Genomic DNA, 20,583 nt, shown 5'->3' on the forward strand with positions numbered 1-20,583 from the left:
TTTTTGTATTGTTAGTAGAGATGGGGTTTCACCATGTTGGCCAGGCTCGTCTCAAACTCCTGACCTCAAGTGATCTGCCTGCCTTGGCCTTCCAAAGTGTTGGGATTACAGGCATGAGCCACTGTCCCCGGCCACGTCTGTTTTTTCTACAGCATGAGCCAGTCCTGCCCCAGGAGACACCTTGGAGTCTCGTGGAGTCTATCGAGTCCCCCTCCCCAGAGTAGCTCAGGCCTTAAGGCCACCATCCTTCTGGCTAGCATCCCTTCTCCCTCCCCTGCCCTGCACTGCGGTCACCTGGACCCAGCTTACCTCTCGGGCCTCAGTGCTACTCCAGGGACACCAAGACTGGGGGGCTGGAGGCTCCAGCTCTGTGCTCCTGGCTCAGCCCTGCTCCAGCTGAGTGGTGGTAGACGCCCTGGGGATCCCTGTGCCAGCCCAAGTCCTCAGGACCAGGGATCAGGGCGCTTACCACACCAACCGACCAACCATGCAGGGGCCTAGAGTAGCGTAGCCCTGACCTTCTGCAGCCCCGCCGAGCCCACCGGCTGTCCCTGCAGCTCCGGGTCCTCACCTCTTCCTGTGCTGGGCTCCACCTCAACCTTCCTTCCTGTCTGATTTCAACAGCCAACAGCCTCACAGACACATCGAGGAGCCAGGGCTCCCTGGCTGGGTCACCGCCCTCCTGTAAGTCAAGTGTGGCGGCCATGCTGGGGGTCTTGACTGTGGGACTAAGTGTCCCTGCAGGTGGCATGCTCAGGATAAAGTGGCCAGTGCCAAGATTGTTGACACATCACCTCCATCCCGCCACAAAGGAAGCTGCCCTGCCATTGATAAATGCTTGTTTTCGGGCAGGTGATGGTCAGGAAATCAAGTGAGCAGCCTGAGGTCACGCAACTAGAAGGTGACCCCACCAGGACTGGTCTGCGCCCTCCCACCTCCAGGCCATGGCCTGCCCTATTTATTTATTTATTTATTTATTTTATTTTATTTTATTTATTTAATTTATTTATTTATTTATTTATCTATCTAAGACAGAGTCTTGCTCTGTTGCCCAGGCTGGAGTGCAGTGGTGCAATCTCAGCTCACTGCAACCTCCCCCTCCCGGATTCAAGAGATTCTTCTACCTCAGCCTCCTGAGTAGCTGGGATTACGGGCACGCACCACCATGCCCCGCTAATTTTTGTATTTTGGTAGAGGAGAGGTTTCGCCACGTTGACCAGGCTGGTCTTGAATGCCTGACCTCAGGTCATCCGCCCACCTTAGCCTCCCAAAGTGCTGAGATTACAGGCGTGAACCATTGCACCCAGCCTATTTATTTTTTGAGACAGGATCTTGCTCTGTCACCCAGACTGGAGTGCAGTGATGTGATCTCGGCTCACTGTAGCCTCCAACTCCTGGGGCTCGAGTGATCCTCCTGCCTTGGCCTCCCAAAACATTGAGATTACAGGTGTGAGCCACTGTGCTCCCCCTTTGAACACCTCTTGCTTTCTTTTCTGTCTGTCATTCAGTAGGCACCTCTGACTCAGCTGTGCCCCATAACATCTTCCTGTGACCAAAGGGCTCCCCAGAGGCAGGTCACCTGTACCCTAAGAGGAAACAGCAGAATGTCGTCGTCCGCAGCAAGGGATCCCACTCGGCCCCTGGAAGTGGACCTCCGTGGATGGCCTGCCCTGACAGGGAAGGGCGTGAGGGGAAACGACATGGCCCAGAGCAAGCCACGTGAGAAAAATTACAATAAAGGAAAAGTATGGGACATCCACCGGGGACAGGGAGCAAGCAACATGGGGCCACTGAGGGAAGCAGGTGACAAGGTGGGAGCCAAGGGACAGGGGTCGTGGGGTCTGAATTTTCCTCAGCAAGCAAGTGGGAGCCCGCGATGGTTGTAGAGCAGGAGAACAGTAGGTCTGGACTCATAGAGCAGCTTGTGGCTCAGGGGAGGTGGGAGGGTTAGCTGGTTCCCCAGAGCTTGTGTGGGTGATTAGGGGGAGGGAACTGAGGCAGCAGACCAGAAGTGCTCCTGCACATTCCCCTGCCTGCCTGCGTTTTTTCCCTCCTTCCTCTCCCTCCCTCCCAACCATGCTGAGCACGCAGGAACCTGCTGGGTGCTGGGAGGACACCATGGCCCCTCGAGAAGGCTGCCTGAGGCTCCAGGCAGACAGAGTGCAGACCCGGCAGCTGCAGCCTCAGCTGTGAGGAGCAGCAAAGGCACCTGAAACCAGGCCGCCCACAGGATGTTGGAAACCGCAGGGCCCGGTGGGTATCTGTCACATGAAAGGGGCCAAAGGCTCACTCTGCCTCTCTTCGTCACTCATGGGGGATGGATGTGGAGCCTGAGAGGACACAGCCTCCTCCATGGGATCTTGGGGAGCAGCCCAGCCCCTGTTCCTCCCCCTCGCAGGAATGTCCATCAGTCCACACAGGGCTGGTCCCGTTCCCCACTCTGCCCGCTCTGCTGAGAACCAGATGGGCCATCCTCCTGGCTCCTGGTGGAGGGGGATGCTGGGCTGGGGGCTCCCTAACTGTTCTCACTCTGAGGCTTTCTCTCCACCCAGAGCTGGGGTCAGCTGGACAGGCAGTGGCCTCAGCCCTTCCTAACTTGGCAGCAGCGTGAGGCCCCTGCCTGTAGGCTCTTTCTCTGTGAACCCCCTCGCCTGGGCCCAGGCTGGGCTGTGGCTCCCCTGTGACTACCTTTAGGGGCCGTGCCCAAGCCATGCCAGGTTGGGGCCACCAAAAGTGGAACAGGCCTGGAGGCCTCTTCACATTACAGTGAGGCAGGGACAGACCCGTTTTCTGATTTAGTTGTTACCAATGAAAGTTCTGCTGCCAGTCTTTTTTACCCCCTTTAGAAATTTTTTTAATATTGTTTTCAAAATAGAGACTTGGCCTCACTATGTTGCCCAGGCTGGTCTCAAACTTCTGGGCTCAAGTGATCCTCCTGCCTTGGCCTCCCAAAGCACTGGGATTACGTGTGGGAGCCACCGTGGCCAGGCTGCCAGCTTCCTTCTCAGTCACTCCTGGAAGGGAATTCTCTCCCGCCTTGTCCATGAGGAGGCCCCATTGCCTGGCAGCCTTGCTGCGGGTGCTGTGAGAAGGCATTTTCCATCTGTCAGCTGGACCTAGTTTTACGCTGCCCGGGTCAGCGTCATCCCCGTGGCAGGGGCCAGGTCTACTCCTGGATGCCACCACGCCTCTGTGGGCTCCTGCAGTGACTCCTTCAACCCCTTTCCCTCTGGAGGCATCAGCTGCTTCACAGCTCGTTTCAGGACAAGGAAATGCTTCTTTGTACAGGTTCAGGGCCAGCATCTAGTCCCCTGGCCGGGTGGCAGTGCATAAACCGAGCCTCTGCCCAGCGTTGGCCCGTTGGCCCAGGAGGTGTCCAGCGGCCCCAACTGCATCCAAGGTCACCATGAGGCTTGGATCCAGTCCCCAGGCCATGCCTCCCCCGGCCTTGGGCTCACACTGCACTCAAGGCTCCTGACCTGGCTTGTTAACTACTTGGAACCCCTCCTCCAACCCGTCTTTACCAGCCCTGAAGTTCTGAACTTTCAAGTCATGGCACACAACACATGCGTCCAAACCACAAACCCTGCGAGGCCGGACAGGGGCCCTGAGTGCCCCACCTTCACCACTCCCTCTCGCTTCCCTAACACCAGGGAGGGGGATCAGCCCATCAAGGAAGCAGCGCGTGATGCCTTCCAAAACAGGCCAGAGGCCAGCCTAGATCGATCACAGCTGATCTCAGGCTCTAATTGTCCGCCCCGGGCACCCTAAGCTGGGAAGCCGGGGCCTCTCCACTGGCTTACGTGCCAGGACACAGTATGTGTGCCAGAAACCACATTTCACCCCCTAAATTCTGCTCAGCCCTAAGACGCAGCTCACAAACCCCAGTTCTGGGAGGCTGTCCCTGACACGGCCCTTCAGGCCACCGGAGCTCGACCCCACACCAGGCCAGGATAGGCCAGTGTCTGTCTCCTCTACCGGACTAGACGCATTGGTAAAGGCACGTGGTGACTCGGTGAGTTGTGGGGTGGGCTGGGCGGTGGCGGGGGTCTGAGTCTGCTTTTCTAGCAACCCCCAGCTGAGGCAGCAGCTGGGGGTGGTTGGGCCCCACTTGAAGGGGGGGGGGGGGGGGCTGGAGCTTGGCACCCGGCCAGGGCTCTGTTGGATGTGGGTGTGGGGATTAATGAATGAACATGTGCGTCTCTGGTCTAGGAACTGAAATAAGGAGACAGCAGACCCAGCTTACTCCGCAGTAAAGGGCAGGTGCACGTGGGGGCTTCTGCGGGCGTGGTGGGGCTCAGGGGCCACGGTGTCTCCAGCTCCCACCTGTTTCCCTCGTGATCTTCCTGGAGTGTGGCAGCCAGGAGATTTTAATAAAGCCTTTTTGGTTTATTGCACATCATATAAAACTGACTGCACCGTATTTGAAACAGACGAGGACATTCACAGGGATGGAGAGACCGAGGTTTCCTTCTTTCCTGGCCCTCATCTTCCTCCACACTGCTCCTGAGGCTGGAGGCAGCTTTAACCCAAAGAATGGAACCCGTTAGTGAACATGTTTGTTTTGCGGACATCAGAGTTGTTCTGGGCCCTTGTGCACTGTCCAGTTGGGAGACTGCTGGTAACAATGACAAGCGTCCGGGTAGCACGGCTGGGCCAGGAGAGCTGCACTGGGCTGTGGCAGTGTAGGGAGCCTGAGGACACCTGGTCTTAGGCTGGTGGTGGCTGGCGTTGGCCTGAGTGCTAAGGAGGATGGGCCCAGGCTGCTGGGGCAGGCTGGACCTGATGTCCATCTCAGAACAGACGTGTGGGGCAGCTGTGCCCAGGACTGGTGGGCTCAGAGGGTGGCAAATGTGGCAGAATAGGCCATGCCCTGGCCAGCTGGTGATGGCTCACTGCCCCCGGGACACCTGAGGGCCCTACTGGGTTAAAGGGAGATACACTGGGCTGGGCGTGGTGGCTCATGCCTATAATCCCAGCACTTTGGGAGGCCACGGCAGGCGGATTGCCTGAGCACGAGTTTGTGACCAGCCTGGGCAACATGATGAAACCCCGTATCTACTAAAATATAAAAAGTTAGCTGGGCGTGGCAGTGTGTGCCTGTAGTCCCAGCTACCTGGGAGGCTGAGGCAGGAGCATCGCGTGAACCCGGGAGGCGGAGGTTGCAGGGAGCTGAGATTGCACCGCTGCACTGCAGCCTGGGTGACAGCAAGACTCTGTCTCAAAAAAAAAAAAAAAAAAAAGGGGGACAGACTGTAGGCATGGACAGAGGAAGGGGCTGGAGTCTCTAACTCCAGTGGGTGACGTGCTCCAAATGCCACCTAGAAAGCAGAGCCCAGAGGAGGAAGCCTCGGACTGGGCTGTGGTCATCATCACAGTGCAGAGCTGATGTGGTCCCAGGCCCAGAAATGCCTGTGGAGGCCCGACCCACACTGGGTGTCCCAAGTCCTCCCTGCAAATGGTGGGGGTGGGGGCTGCTGATGGCGGGGTGGGGCGGGGTCGGGACGCCCCGTCATTTCCTCGCCGCCGCCTTCTTGCCCCGAGGCCGCCGCCTCCTGCCCTGGAGCTTCTCCCTGCGGGCAGCGGCGGTGGTGAAGGTGACACAGTGGGTGTCCAGGAAGTCCAGCAGCCTGCGCGAGGACACACGGAGGCCGTTCTGCTTCAGCTCCGCCTGCAGCTCCCCCAGCTCAAAGGGCTGGTACAGCAGCACCTTCTGGTACAGGGCCGGCTTGGAGCGGATGTAGCATCTCAGCGCCTCGTCCGTGTCCGCCGCCTGCACGGCTGCCTGCGAGGCGCTGACCTCCTCCTCACCCTCCTCCTCTTCACCTGCAGACTCAAATGCCGCTCCAAACTCACAGGAGGAAGAACTGGAAAGAGCCAGACCAGGATGTTTTGCAACCCCTTTCTCTCCAGCCCCTGAGACCAGGTGCCTCTTTAAAGGAAGGAGGGTGTCTACAGGTCCCATGGAGCCTGGCCTGTGGCACAGACGATCCGCAGCAAGGCAGGACGGGCCTGAGAGATCCCTGCAGGCTACTTCAGCGGGATCGTGCCCTAGCCAGAAATGTCCAGCGTGTGGGGCAGGAACCAGGAGGCCTGTGCAGGGCTGGGGTCAGGGAACTAGCCCCCTAAACCCACCTGGTTTTCCCATAGGTCAAACCCAGAAGGTGATGGGGGTTTTTGAAGATTGGCCATTAGGCCTCACGCGCGCCAACCCTCACACCCACGGGCCAGAGGATACATGAGGCCACTGACCCCATCGCATCCATCCCGTTACCTCTGTGAGCTCAAGGAGCTGTCACTGCTGTCCACAGAAGTGGCCACAGATTCCTGGGAGGCTGGGAGCTGGGCATCACCATCAAGGCCTGGAGGTGCCTCCTTGGTGGGCGACCTGCTTGGGGGTGCGGGTGCGATGCTTTCATGATGCTTCCTTTGATGTCGGGGGCCCTTGGTCTTAGCAGGTCCCTCAGGCCTATGGGCCCCGGGTCCTGTGGTGGCCTCCTGCTGGGCATGGGCCCCTGCCCTTGAAGGCTTGTAGGTCTGGGAGGTGAGGGGCTGGCAGTGAGGCGCCTGCAGTAGCGGCTGTGAGGACTGGCTCTCATCCTCGGAGTCTGAGTCCAGGGTCTGGTGAGTGTACTGGAATATCTCCTTCAGCTTCAGAACCATCTGGCGTTTAGGCAGAGGGCGGACTCCAAACCTGACGGAGGGACAGGTGGGCCTCAGGACCCACCCACACAGCTGGTCCGCACTCCACAATGTTCCCCATCTTAGCAAAGAGTGATGCCCAATGCATTCAGCGAATGGCTTGTGTGACAAACCATAGATGCCTGACGTCTGTGAGCATCGGAGGTTAGTGTCTATTCTAGGCGCCAACTAAGCTTACTCTGAATATTCCAAAAGAAACCATTGTCAGCCAGGCACAATGGCTCACACTTACAATCCCAGCACTTCAGGAGGCTGAGGCAGGAGGATAGCTTGAGTTCAGGAGTTCAAGGCCAGCCTGGGCAACATAGCAAGAGCCCGTCTCTACAAAAAATACAAAAATTAGCCAGGCATGGTGGTGTCGCCTGGAGTCCCAGCTACAAGGGAGGATGAGGTAGGATCGCTTAAGCCTCACAGGTTGAGGCTACAGCGAGCCAAGATCACATCCCTGTACTCCAGCCTGGGCAACAGTGAGATCCTGTCTCCAAAAATAAAAAAAGATATGCTGCTCCCAGTTCTGAGGGATGGTGGCAGCAGAAGCTTCCCTGGGTGCCCGAGTGTAAGAGCAGTGTCATGTGGATGTGAGAGTTAAATGTTCTTTTTAAAAAAATCAGGCCTCCACTGGGCATGGTGGCTCACACCTGTAATCCCAGCACTTTGGGAGGCCAAGGCGGGTGGATCACGTGGTCAGGAGTTTGAGACCAGCCTGGCCAACATGGTGAAACCCCATCTCTACTAAACAACAATTAGCCTGGCGTGGTGGCACACGCCTGTAGTCCCAGCTACTCGGGAGGCTGAGGCAGGAGAATCTCTTGAACCCGGAAGGCAGAGGTTGCAGTGAGCTGGGATTGTGCCACTGCACTCCAGCCTGGTGACAGAGCGACACTCCGTCTTTCAAAAAAAAAAAAAAAAAAAAAAATCAGGCCTCCTCACTCAGACTGCTCTGGCTAGAGGGCCATGTCTATCCACATGGAACATGGGGACCTGCTGCCCAGGGGTGGCACACAGGAGTCTCATGTGTTGCCTCCCTGGGGAATGGTACGCAGAGAGAACTGGGCGGCTCACTCGGCACCCAGCAGTCACGCATGCTCCCTAAAGGAGCCGACTGCAGGTCTTTCTTCCCAAGCCCAAGCCAGCTGCATCTACCAGACCCAAAGAGAACACGCAGGGACCCTTCTGCCCCCAGGCGTGTGAAACCTGGTTACTTGTGGGAGGGAGAAGACCACCAACCTATCCAGTTCCTTCTTCAGCACCGGCGTCTCCATAATGGAATACTGTGGCATCGGTGTTATGGGCACTTTGGGGGGCAAGTCCTTCTTCCGATTTACACCTTCTGGGTAAAACAAAAGCAGCACACGTTTTAGCACGACGGACACGGACTGCCCAGGTCTGATCCCAGTAGCGTGACCAAGAGGAATACTGCACTTGAAGGTAACCCAAGCATCGTTTTGCTCCATGAAAGCAACAACGGTCACCCCTTCCCTGTCTGGAGCAGGGGCTTCCCGATGACAGCATCGGCGGCACGCACTGAGGACCACACCATGTATAACACGGATGCCGGCTGCACATGGCTCCTGGGGCCGCTGAACCCAACAGCCCGGCATGTGACTAAAACTTAGGCATGGAAACTTCAAAATGTCTGCCCCACAGTGACAACCTGAGGAAACAGTGGGCCACACTGATACTCTTCAGACAGGCTTAGACATCAGTTTTGTTTTTTAAAAATAATTCATCAATTAAAAAAACCCAGTTAAGGCCAGGCGCAGTGGCTCAAGCCTGTAATCCTAGCACTTTGGGAGGCCGAGACGGGCGGATCACAAGGTCAGGAGATCGAGACCACCCTGGCTGATACGGTGAAACCCCGTCTCTACTAAAGAATATAAAAAACTAGCCAGGCGACGAGGCGGGCGCCTGTAGTCCCAGCTACTTGGGAGGTGGAGGCAGGAGAATGGCGTAAACCTGGGAGGCGGAGCTTGCAGTGAGCTGAGATCCGGCCACCGGACTCCAGCCTGGGTGACAGAGCCAGACTCCGTCTCAAAAAAAAAAAACCCAGTTAAAAAATGGGCAAAGGATGTGAATAGACATTTCTCCAGAGAAGATCTACAAATGGCCAATAAGCACGTGAAAAGGTGCCGAACATCGTTAGTCATCCGGGAAATGCAAGTCAAAACCACAATGAGATACCACTGCATGCCCACTAGGATGGCCATAACAAAAAACACACAGGGCTCGGGCAACATGGCAAAACCCCATCTCTACAAAAAAAAAAAAAAGTTAGCTGGGTGTGGTGGCCAAAGCCACCAATGTGGGCAGCTGTTTGTGGTTGTTCCAGCTATCGGGGAGCTGAGGCAGAAGGATCACCTGAGCCAGGAAGGTTGAGGCTGCAGCAAGCTGTGAACACGCCACTGCACTCCAGCCTGGGCGACAGAGCAAGACCTTGTCTCAAAAAGACGAGCAAACAAACAACAACAACAAAAACAGACTAACAAGTGTTGGTGGAGATTTAAAATGGTACAGTCATTTTGGAAAACAGTCTAGCAGTTCCTCAAAATGCTAAACATAGTTGCCATATGACCCAGCAATTCCACTCCTAAGTATAGAACCAAGAAGAATGAAAACTTATATCTACACGAAAACTTGCACATGAATATTCCTAAGTGGCATTATTAATAACCACAGAGTAAAAACAACCCGTATGTCCACTAATAGATGAATGGATAAGCAAAATGTGGCATACCATCAGTGGGGTATTAGTCAGACAGTATGCTCAAAGCTGGGGCAACATAGCAACACTCTGTCTCTACTAAAAAAAAAAAAATTAGCCGGGCATGGTGGCAGCTGCCTGTAGTCCCAGCTACTCAGAAGGTTGAGGTGGGAGGATCACTTGAGCCTGGGAGGTCGAGGCTGCAATGAGCTGTGATTGCACCACTGCACTTCAGCCTGGGTGACACAGCAAGACCCCTGACTCAAAAACAGGCCAGGCACAGTGGCTCAGGCTTGTAATCCCAGCACTTTGGGAGACCAAAGTGGGTGGATCACTTGAGGTTAGGAGTTCGAGACCAGCTCAGCCAACATGGTGAAACCCCATCTGTACTAAAAATATGAAAAAATTAGCCGGGCATGGCATGGTGATGGGTGCTTGTAATCCCAGCTACTCGGGAGGCTGAGGCGGGAGAATCGCTTGAACCCGGGAGGTGGAGCTTGCAGTGAGCCGAGATCGAGCCGCTGCACTCTAGCCTGGGCGACAGAGCGAGACTCCGTCTCAAAATAAATAAATAAATAAAAAGGTATAAATTACGGATCCGTGCCACAACATGTATGAATCTTGAAAACTGTATGCTAACTGAAAGCAGCCAGACACAAAAGGCCACACATTAGTCATACATGGCTCTGTTTATATGAAATGTCCAGGATAGGCAAATCCATAGAGACAGAAAGTAGGTTCTTGGTTGCCGGGGCTGGGGGAAGGGGAAGGGGAGAGACTGCTCATGGGTGCGGGATTTTTGAGATGATGAAAATGTTCTGGAATTAGAGAGTGGTGACAATTGTACAACACTGTGAATGTACTAAGAACCACTGAACTGTCCATTTTAAAAGGGTGGATTTTATGGTATGTGAATTATATCTAAATAAAGCTGTTACTTTAAAAAATAATAGACTGGGCCGGGCGCGGTGGCTCAAGCCTGTGATCCCAGCACTTTGGGAGGCTGAGGCAGGCGGATCACAAGGTGAGGAGATCGAGACCATCCTGGCTAACACGGTGAAACCCCATCTCTACTAAAAAGTACAAAAAACTAGCCAGGCGAGGTGGCGGGCGCCTGTAGTCCCAGCTACTCGGGAGGCTGAGGCAGGAGAATGGCGTGAACCCGGGAGGCGGAGCTTGCAGTGAGCTGAGATCCGGCCACTGCACTCCAGCCTGGGCAACAGAGCGAGACTCCATCTCAAAAAAAATAAAAAAATAAAAAAAATAATAGACTGGGCGAGGTGGCTCACGCGTGTAATCCCAGCACTTTGGAAGGTCAAGGAGGGTGGATCACCTGAGGTCAGGAGCTCAAGACCAGCCTGATCAACATGGGGAAACCTCGTCTCTACTAAAAATACAAAAATTAGCTGGGAGTGGTGGCGGGTGCCTGTAGTCCCAGCTACTTGGGAGGCTGAGGCAGGAGAATCCCTTCAACCCAAGAGGTGGAGGTTGCAGTGAGCCGAGATTGCGCCGCTGCACTCCAGCCTGCTGACACATTAGAACAGTCAGACTTTGCTGCTTCTGCCTTTTATGACCATGGAGCCCTTTGAGCCCCCGATGAAAGTGGCAGGTTCTGTCTCCTGAGAAAGGCACGATTCTTCCTGTGGCCGCATCATCCTGAAGCCCGCCTCAGATCTGCTCTGCAGCCTCCTGCAGCCGTTCTCACAGCACTGCCTGGGAACTGGCTAGAAATGTAAATTCTTGGTCACCCTCCTGAAGCAAGGCTCTAGGGCAGGCTGGGCCAACGGGTGCTATAAGAAACTCTCCAGGTGCTTCTGAAGCCCCTGAGGGCCGAGGGCACTGTCAGTCGCCTCGTTTGTCTGGATTTGGGAGGAAACGGGCCCCCAGGCCACAGGCAGGTGTTCACTCACAGCCTGGCCTTCCTCCCAGTTGTGTTCAGCCCAGCTCGGCCCTCCTGGCCCTCCCCGGAGGTGCCTGGACGGGAGCAGCAGCACTGAGGGGGCCAACACCTGGGGCTCTGACTCTCCCCGGGGACTGAAATGAGCAGGGAAGTGGCATTCCTGCACCTGAGGGGACCAGGAAGAACGGACCTCACAGCCTCTCTCACACTTGTCCTACCTGATTCTTTTTTTAATTGAGGTGAAATTAACATAAAGAAATCGTAAAGGGAATAATTCAGTGGCATTAAGCATTCACAATGTTGTGCAACCATCACCTCTATCCATTTCCAAAACATTTTCAGCACCCCAAAAGGACACCCTGTACCCCCCCAAAAATGGGGAGCAGTCGCTCCCCATTCCCCCTCCCTCCAACCCAGGGCAACCACTAACCTGAGTTCTCTCTGGATTTGCCTATTCTAGACATTTCATATCCATGATGCAGACAGCACATGACCTTGTGTGTCTGGCTTCTCAGCCGGCAGCATGATTTTCCAGGGTCGTCCCCGCTGTGGCGCGTGGCAGTGCCTCATTCCTCGTGGTGGCCAAACGCTATTCCCTTCTCTCGCCGGGCCACGCGGGGCTCCCTGTTCATCTGCTGGCGGGCTTTTGGCTTGCTTCCACCTTTTGGCAACTGTGAATAGCACCTCTATGAACGTGATGTCTGAGTCCCTGTTTTAATTCTCTTGGATACACAGGTAAAAGTGGAATTGCTGGGTCCTACAGCCATTCCACGGTTAATATTTTGAAGAACCACCCTGGTCTAATCTTAAGGCACGCCGATACTTGCTGAATGAGTGGTGGCCTTTGGAGGTGCCGGCTCCGTGTTCTGGAGAAGGGTCTGTAGATGTGGATTTTTAACACATGCCCAGGTGAGCACTGGATCCAGGTAAGTCTGGGAAACACTGACTTACTGGCTAAGAAGTGCAGTGTGAGAGCCAGCCTGGCTCTCCTCCACCGTGGAGGGGAGTCTGGAAGGCAGCGGAAGTGTCGTGCCTCAGGTCAGCAGGCATTCAGCGCCGCCAGCCCCTGGGTCTCATGACCGACCTCCACACCCACTTAGTGTAAAACAGTAACAAAGACAGTCCCCTTCCCCAGCTCTCCTGGCTACTCACTGGGTGTCTCTAACCCTTCGGGCTTCTGAGCTCCACCGACGCTTAGCATCTGCGCTAGAGGAGGGGTCTCCGGAGGCCTCTGCTCTTCCCCGTCCCAATCGTCCCACAGAGCCGAATTCAGAAAGCTCAGCCTGCTGTTCCCCGGGGAACCCGCGCCCAAGGACTTCTCTTGCGATTTCCTCCGGGCAGCGCAGCTTCCTCGGATGGGGGTGGTGTCCAGGAGTCCCGGGGAGCGGCAGTCACAGCTGTCGGCAGCCTCCTTCATCCTGCGGCTGGGGCTGCTGGTGCTCAGGGGGCCGGTCCGCTCCAGGTTCCAGTGATCAATGGGAATTGGCGAGAGGGGCTCCATGTGCCAGCAGCAGTCGTCAACTGGAATTGGAGGGTCACTGTCCAGTGGGGGGCTGCTGTTGGCCTGATGGGAGGCCACCTCCTGCTCATCGTCACTGTCCCCGACTTCCACCACTTCACTCGCTGTGGTCTGGTTCCGGAAGCTTGGCCCAGGCAGAGAGTGTTTCAGGAACCACCTGCTGAAGTGGGCGCGGTCCCCTGAGATGGGACGTGGAGCCAGTGGAGAGGAGTGCGGGTGGCCCCCAGGGTGGGGATGGGAAAGGCTTTTGTGGCCTTGCCTTCTGCTGTCAGAAGTTCCTGGAGAGACGGGAGTGAGGCAGGAGGACGGTGTCTGGGGCGGCGGTGTCTGGGGCCTGATGACGGAAAACTTCTGTGCAGCCTCGTTCCCTTCCCTGTTTCCTACCGAGGCCCTGGGCGTGTGCTGTGTCACCGCCTCCACGGCCAGCCCGCTCCTGAGGCTGCTGATTTGGGTCTGGGAAGAACAGTCGCGGCTTCTGCTGGCCAGCGGGGTGGCGGGCACCAGCCATGAGGTGTCTGTGGTGCTGCCCTCGCCGGGGCTGCTCTCATGGTCACAGAGCAGCCAGGGAGCCCCTCTGCTGCCCAAAGAGCCCCGGTTCTCCGGCAGCGCCCCCTCGTCCTCCCGCTGCAGCGCAGCTTCCCTTCTTGGTGGGCTGTGGGAAGGTTCCTGATCTGCATCGACGTCAATGACGGAAAACAGCTCACAGGACCTAGGGCTAATTTCTAGAGCTTTCCTTTCTTCCAGAGGATCACTAGAAATGGACTTCATTTTGGTTTGTTCTAGCTCTAGCTCCTCATCGGAGTCCAGTAAGAGGATGACCTCATCTTCTTTGTTCACTTTGGATGAAGATTTCTGAGATGTGGAGCTCAAATGGTCAGGATTTGACTGGGTTAGGTCAATGGACAGAGATTTTTCTGGGGACATCAGGACCCCCTTATTTCTGCACTCTAGCATGGACCGGCGCTCTGTGCCTTTCTGGTGGCCTGGCTCTTTAGACAGCGTGAGGATGCTCCTGTCCCTTTTCTGCTTTGATGGCACAGCTGGAGACAGCAAGGTTGGGGAGCCCACCTGGGAAGTTCCGCCGCGGGACCGGGGTGTCGACAGGGACGACCCGCTTGTGTGATGACGCTGATGAGACCCGCGGGGTCTCCCGCCCTGGGGAGGCCCCAATAGGAAGCGGCACGGGTGCGGTGGAGACACCTGCCAGGGAGCCAGGCGATGAGAAACCTCCAGCCCCCTTTCCCTGACAGCGCCACTTCGTTCCTCAGGCTCACTTGTTACTTGGGACGGCTCTGAGATCTCTCCCTGAGTTGATGAGAAGAGCTGTTGGTAATCACCGGCACCATCCGAGTGCGGAAGGGGGCCTTCTTTTCTCTCTGCCCGGCAGCCCCTGGAAGGGCTGGAGCAACTGGAACGGCCAAGCGCCTCCTGCTCGGGGGCCTCTGCTCCCCATGCCCCTGAGCGCTGGCCCTGGGGTGGTGGGAGAGGGCACTGTCCCACCTTCTCCCAGGTGGTGGTGGCCTCATCTCTTCCTGGCTCTGACGGCTCCATCTCCTCCACCTGGTCCCACCGTTCCTGCACCTGGACACTTGCTAGGAGCTGCTCAGAAACCGGACTGCCACCCTCCAGCCAGTCAGCATCCTCGCCAGCACCCACTGCTTTTTCTTCCTGGAGCAGCTTTCGCTGAGTAGCTGCGAATTCATATATTTCTTCCATTTCTGCTTCATTCACGTTTTCTTGATCTTCTTCGTGGTCCTTGGATTTCAACAAAGTCTCCGCTTCCTCCTCTTCATCTGCCCACATTGACCTCAAGAGTTCCTGGAAATTCTCGGCCCTGCTTTCGCAATTCTCAGCTTCCTTCTCCTCCCATGGTTTGCCCCCTGAGTCCGTGGTGATAGGCACCTGTTCGCACAGGTGAACAAGCTCGCTCACACCAAACCTGCAACACGAAACACCAAGGGTCATCGCCACTCTCTGCATGGAGACGGGCTCTGGGCACCCCAGTGGGGTGGCAGACCAGAGCAGAATCTTCACCAGGAGGAATGACCATGACCCAGGCCCTGCTCCCTTTGAAGATGGAGCCCACACTCCTTGCCAGAAACACCCAGGCCACTTCGTTCCAGAAACCAGAGACTGACAACACATAAAGCAGGGCTTGCTAACTACAGCTGCAGACATAAAGGAGTGTGTCGGGCTGAATGTCAGGTAACAGGGATTGGCAGAGTTACAAAACTGGGGAGTCTGCTGTCCCAGAGGCTCTCAAGACATAGCGTCAGGGCCAGGCATGGTGGCTCATGCCTGAAATTCCAGCACTTTGGGAAGCCGAGAATCACTCAAGGCTGGGAGTTTCAGATCAGCCTGGAAAACATAATAAGTCTCCATCTCTACCAAAAAAATGTAAAAATTAGCCTAGGAGTTCAAGGCTACAGTGAGCTGTGATCATGCCACTGCACTCCAGCCTGGGCAACCGCAAGAGACTCTGTCTCTAAAACAATAAAAAAGGCCATGCATGGTGGCTCATGCCCATAATCCCAGCACTTTGGGAGGCGGAGGCAGGAGGATTGCTTGAGGTCAGGAGTTCAAGAACAGCCTGGGCAACATAGCGACACTCCATCTCTCCAAAAAATAAAACATAAATGAAAAGACATGGCATCAGACACAATCCACAGCAGACCAAGTCCTTGCATCAGCCCAGGCCAATGGGCAAGCCAGCCAGCCACCTGCTTGAAGGCTCTGTGGCCTAGTCAGTATATTTCCAACCCCAGAGGCTGAGCTGTTCCTTTCCTAAGAAAGCAGCAGAGGGAGGACACAGGCTTGGATCAGTGACCCAGGCCCTGTCCAGAGGCACAACACTTGTCCCTCTGAGCTGCTGCCTCTCTCCTAAGATGCTGGCTGGGCAAGCCAAGGGAGCTGCGACATCTGGGATGCAGCCTAAGCATTCTCTCCATGCCGTTTTACGGGACTCTGGAAGGGACGGCCATTGCTCAGGTCTAGCGGTGGAGCGATCACTGAGCAGCAGTGTTTGGGGGGCACTGTAGCCAAGGGCCATTCTCTTATCACACGTAGGGGGTTAAAAACCACAGGACTCAATAGAGTCTTCCTGATTCCTACTTGGCACCCCTGCAAGTGTCAGTTCTGGCGTGTCTGTTCTGGCCTGACTTTCACCTAACACGCCCTGTTCTACAGGGTCATCGCTGGCCATGAACTTGGGATTAAAAGGTATACACAGGACTGTTGGTTCTCTTGGCCTCAGCCCCGAAGCCCCGAGCCCTCTGCAGCAGCACAACCCTCCCCAGAGCTGTCAACCTGCCAGTCCTCGCCAGTTCCTTTCAAAGGCTGGGGAGCAATCCAGACCTGTGGGCCAGGGAACTCAGCTCAGAGCTCAGGCCAGGAGGAAGGCCAGTGTCCGCGGTATAGAGATAGTGCAGGAATGCGCAGGCGGCCTCGGTGCTCACGTCACCCAGCAGGACACGCTGGGTCGGAATCCCGTCCTCTACAGCGGAGAAGCCTTCGTTGTACACCTGAAGGTGAAATGCAACACAGAGGGTTTACTGACCAGACACTTGTAACTTGGAGCAAAGCAGACGCTCTGGGGTGTCCTGCAAGTCACTAGTCTTTTTATTTTTTTTTTAAGAGACAGTGTCTCCCCGTGTCACCCAGGCTGGAGTGCAGTGGTGTGATCATGGCTTACTGCAGCCTTGAACTCCTAGGCTAATTTTAAATTTAAATTTTAATTATTTAATTAATTTATTTATTTTGAGTTGGACTCTCTCTCTATTGCCCAGGCTAGAGTGCAGTGGCGAGCTCTTGGATCACTGCAACTTCCACCTCCTGGGTTCAAGTGATCCTCCTGCATCAGCCTCCCAAGTAGCTGGGCTTGCAGGTGCCCAGCACCATGCCCAGCTAATTTTTTATAGTTTCAGTAAGAGACGAGGTTTTGTTATGTTGGCCAGGCTGGTCTCAAACTCCTGACCTCAGATGATCCACCCTCCTCGGCTTCCCAAAGTGCTGAGATTACTGGCGTGAGCCACTGCACCCAGCCCCTAGGCTAATGTTTAAATTTTTTTGTAGAGATGGGCTCTCACTATGTTGTTCAAGCTGGTCTTGAACTCTTGGCCCCAAGGGATCCTCCCACCTTAGTCTCCCAAAGTACAGGGATTTCAGGCATGAGCTGCTGTGCCCAGTCCCTAGTCTTATAAGCAGCTCCATGCCCCAGGAAAAGCATTAGCCGCTGTTTATGCAGATTTTTGGCCAATAATTTTATAGGTGAGGCCTGACACTCCTCTTTTGTCAGATCCTATTGGGACTGGATATTCTAGGAGCCAGTGGGAGTCCTCTTGATAGACACAGCTGGGCTCCAGAACTCTGACAGAGACTGAGAATAGCTGCCTGAGTTCCTGCCCACACTCAAGTCAAACGCTTTCAAGTCAGAAAGCAGAAGGTTCATTAGCAACTCATCCCTGAAGAGATCAATTATGAGCTTTTGTAATTATGCAAATAGAGGAAAGAGAAAACAGTTCTGGGAAACAGTGGATTTTCTTTTTTGTTTTTTTGTTTTTGACTCTGTCGCCCAGGCTGGAGTGCAGTGGCGCGATCTCAGCTCACCGCAAGCTCCGCCTCCCAGGTTCATGCCATTCTCCTGCCTCAGCTTCCCGAGTAGCTGGGACTACAGATGCCCGCCACCACGCCCGGCTAATTTTTGTATTTTTAGTAGAGATGGGTTTCACTGTGTTAGCCAGCATGGTCTTGGTCTCGATCTCCTGACCTTGTGATCCGCACACCTCGGCCTCCCAAAAGGCTGGGATTACAGGTGTGAGCCACCGCGCCCGGCCAAACAATGGATTTTCATTCAACAGAACAAAACACTGATGTTTCCTGGTTCTGAGGCTGCCCTCACACCCACTCCTAACCTCAAGCGTGGGTCTGTATCTCTTCTCCGCGTCTTAGAGAAAGGGATGGGTGGGAGGGAGAAGGTGAGAACATTGTGGGGCAGGAAGTGAGGGAGATGGGGGTGGTAGAAAGGGCATCTGAGACATGGGGAGGCCTGGTTGGAGAAAGGCAGGATTAGAGCGGGGGAGAGAGGAAAAGAGGGCACACGGTGGCCAGCGTACTTACATACTGGATGAGGAGCGGGCATCGGGCATAAAGCACGAACTTGTGGGCGTAAAGCACCTCCCCGCTGTCTGTCTGGAACTGGACGTCACTCAGGTGTGGGTTATTGACCATGGCACCAAAGTCAGCAACCAGCAGCCCAAGGGAGAGCTGAAGCGGGAGGAGAGGAAGAGCTGTCACCTCCCCACCTCTGTTCTTCTGCCGGGGCAGTGGGAAGCTCCCCACATGGAGGTGGTGTTAGGGTGGGCCAGGAGCCAGGACCTACGTTCTCCTTTCCTTTCCAAAATGGTTCCCACGATGGGCTCAACCTCTGAGTGACCCTAAGGCCCTGAGCAGCACAGAAGAGCAAAGCACTAGCTTGTTCCTCTGGCTCTTGCCAGTGGGTTCCCTGGCACCCGTGGAGAAGCCAGACATGGGGCTAGACGTGAATTCACAGCAGCTGGCAGCTCCTGCACTGTGTGGGCCAGGCTGTGGGATACCTAGGCTTTGAGGAGGTGCGCCCGTCCCCTGTGACGGACAAGCACCCTGCGTCCAAGCAGCTCGGGGACCTGGCCAAGAGGACAGCCGGGTCCAGTATGTGATGATGTCCCTAGGCTGGCCTTGGCATGAAGTGCTTGGTTGACACTGACATGCAAATGGGAGGAGGTCTACTCTAGAGAAAAGCCAGCTCCCACCCTGGGTCCTCCCCACACAGCACACTGACAGGGAGGCCGGGCCAGTCTGCTCAGCTGTGCTCTGGAGCCCAGCCCAGGACCTGCACAGAGGGGAGGGACAGCAAGCCCTCGGTGAGCTCGCAGCTACTGAGGAACGAGCAGAGCATGCCTGGATGGGGCAGCCACGCTGAGAAACTGCGGTCCCTCTACACTCCTGGGACCCGGGACAGCAGGCTCTGGGGCCTCAACCCCAAGGTGCCCCACGGAGTCACAGACAGAAAAGGCAGAAGCCTTGTGGCAGAGCCCCGAGAGGGGCGCCGGGGCGGCTGTGGGTCCATGGCTCTGCTCACGGATGTCAGCATGTGGCAGCTTTCTGGAAGCAGAGACCTTCTTGAGAGGCCACTGCACTTGCATGGGGGCCAGAGGCCAGCGGTGAGCCAACCCCATCACACATGTGGCAAGCGGGAGTGGCCGGGACCACAGAGTGTGGGACACAGCCAGTCCTTACCGAGGTGCGGCCGCCCCTTTCCAGGTGCTTGTCCTGCGATGGCACCACAAACCCAGTCAGAGGAAGGCCGCCGGGCACCACGTCCAACCCTGAGCGGAGGATTCACAGGTTAAAGGAACGTCACACCCCAGCCACATCCACCACCAAGAAGACAGCATTGACCACGGGCTGAGCCGGCCCCTGTGGTGCCTTGAGAGGCGCTTGCTTTCCAAGGACGCCTTCATGCAAAGCAAACCCGCACGCCCTGTTTCACTGTGTTAGCCAGGATGGTCTCGATCTCCTGACCTTGTGATCCGCACCCCACCAGGGAGGTAAGAGAAGAGCAAAACAGCTCACCCAGAGCATTCACTTGCTGTGGGCAGACAGCTCTGTCTTTGGTTAAAGTGGAAGGAAAGTCATGACAGAGTTGTCAACGCCACATTCACCTTTGAGAAAAAATGAAAGCGCCCAGAGGCTGTGTGTTCACCCACCAGGTCAGAGCTGCCGCCACAGCGGCACAAGAGCAGCCTCAGCCGCGGGGAAGGGAGGCCCAGGAGGGCAGGGCTGGCCCTGGAGTCCCACCCAGCATCTCACCTGCAGCCCCTTCCGAGCCAGCCAGGCCCCCACTGCTGGGCCACGGGCTGGCGCTCAGTCCCTCCCTCGCCAGGTCCACGAGGTCCTGCAGGGCCTGGTGCTCCATCTGGCTGGCCGAAGGCGACGGCCCCCTGGAGCCACAGCCTGCAGGGGGGGTGCCGTGAAGAGCGGGTGACCTTCGCTCTGAGTGCTCAGGTGGCACCAGCGGTGGCATGGGCTCCTGCATGAGGCCCTGAAAGAAGCCAGTAAGCAGAGTGACCGTGTGGTCGCTGTCACTGACGCACACACTGCAGAAGCCGTCACATGTGGTAGGCATGGCTGGACCTAAAACTACAGAGCAGGATGCAGGCTGTGGGGACGGAGCTCCAGCCACAGCCCGGGGCAGTCCTGGGACGGTTTTCCCCAGCACTCACGTCAACATGCTCCTCCTCTGTCACGGCCAAGGCCAGGCCTTGGCATCTGTTTGCACAAAGGCTTGTCAGGCCAGGGGGGCCCAGGCCTGCCACCCTCCCGAAGTCCATGGCAGGAGGACACTTGCTGCAGGGCTGCCTGGAGTATGTGTTTCAAATGCAGGTTCCCGGGCTCCGTCTGAGGCATTTTGCCAGCTGCCCTGGGACTCTGCTTTTTTTTTTTTTTTTTTTTGAGACAGAGTCTTGCTCTGTCGCCCAGGCTGGAGTGCAGTTGCCAGATATCAGCTCACTGCAAGCTCCGCCTCCCGGTTTACACCATTCTCCTGCTTCAGCCTCCCGAGTAGTTGGGACTATAGGCGCCCGCCACCTCGCCCGGCTAGTTTTTTTTGTATTTTTAGTAGAGACGGGGTTTCACCCTATTCGCCAGGATGGTCTCGATCTCCTGACCTCGTGATCCACCCGTCTCAGCCTCCCAAAGTGCTGGGATTACAGGCTTGAGCCACCG

At 56.0% G+C, this 20,583-nt stretch overlaps 2 protein-coding genes and 1 long non-coding RNA gene across 16 annotated transcripts in view; 1 reads left to right on the forward strand and 2 right to left on the reverse strand.

The window, feature by feature from the left end:
• NLRC3 (NLR family CARD domain containing 3) overlaps positions 1-598 on the reverse strand; it is a 44,487-nt gene extending 43,889 nt beyond the window's left edge. For all 9 annotated transcript variants that reach the window (XM_026447583.1, XM_026447584.1, XM_026447580.1 and 6 more), the window contains exon 1: positions 310-598. The gene's annotated coding sequence lies outside the window, so the exon portion shown is untranslated. The remainder of the gene's footprint in view (positions 1-309) is intronic.
• A 34-nt stretch (positions 599-632) lies between these two features.
• On the forward strand, positions 633-4,078 carry LOC113219780. Its single transcript, XR_003306784.2, has 3 exons — positions 633-684; positions 1,509-2,253; positions 3,862-4,078. It is a non-coding gene; the product is annotated as an uncharacterized LOC113219780 (long non-coding RNA).
• A 290-nt stretch (positions 4,079-4,368) lies between these two features.
• Positions 4,369-20,583, reverse strand: part of SLX4 (SLX4 structure-specific endonuclease subunit) — a 30,274-nt gene continuing 14,059 nt past the window's right edge. For 4 of the 6 annotated variants that reach the window (XM_023225805.1, XM_023225799.1, XM_023225800.2 and 1 more), the window contains 8 exons: positions 19,669-19,900; positions 19,096-19,184; positions 17,938-18,084; positions 16,177-16,343; positions 12,456-14,761; positions 7,930-8,032; positions 6,275-6,694; positions 4,369-5,867 (listed from right to left, as the gene is read on the reverse strand). In XM_023225805.1, coding sequence (XP_023081573.1) covers positions 5,513-5,867; positions 6,275-6,694; positions 7,930-8,032; positions 12,456-14,761; positions 16,177-16,343; positions 17,938-18,084; positions 19,096-19,184; positions 19,669-19,900 — 3,819 coding nt within the window. In that variant the 3' untranslated portion in view covers positions 4,369-5,512. Of the gene's footprint in view, positions 5,868-6,274; positions 6,695-6,733; positions 7,024-7,929; positions 8,033-12,455; positions 14,762-16,176; positions 16,344-17,937; positions 18,085-19,095; positions 19,185-19,668; positions 19,901-20,583 lie in introns of those variants that run through there. The other 2 variants (XM_023225802.1, XM_023225803.2) reach the window with 2 other exon arrangements.

The sequence above is a fragment of the Piliocolobus tephrosceles genome, chromosome 17 (genome assembly GCF_002776525.5).
Source record: "Piliocolobus tephrosceles isolate RC106 chromosome 17, ASM277652v3, whole genome shotgun sequence".
Classification (NCBI taxonomy): Eukaryota; Metazoa; Chordata; class Mammalia; order Primates; family Cercopithecidae; genus Piliocolobus; species Piliocolobus tephrosceles.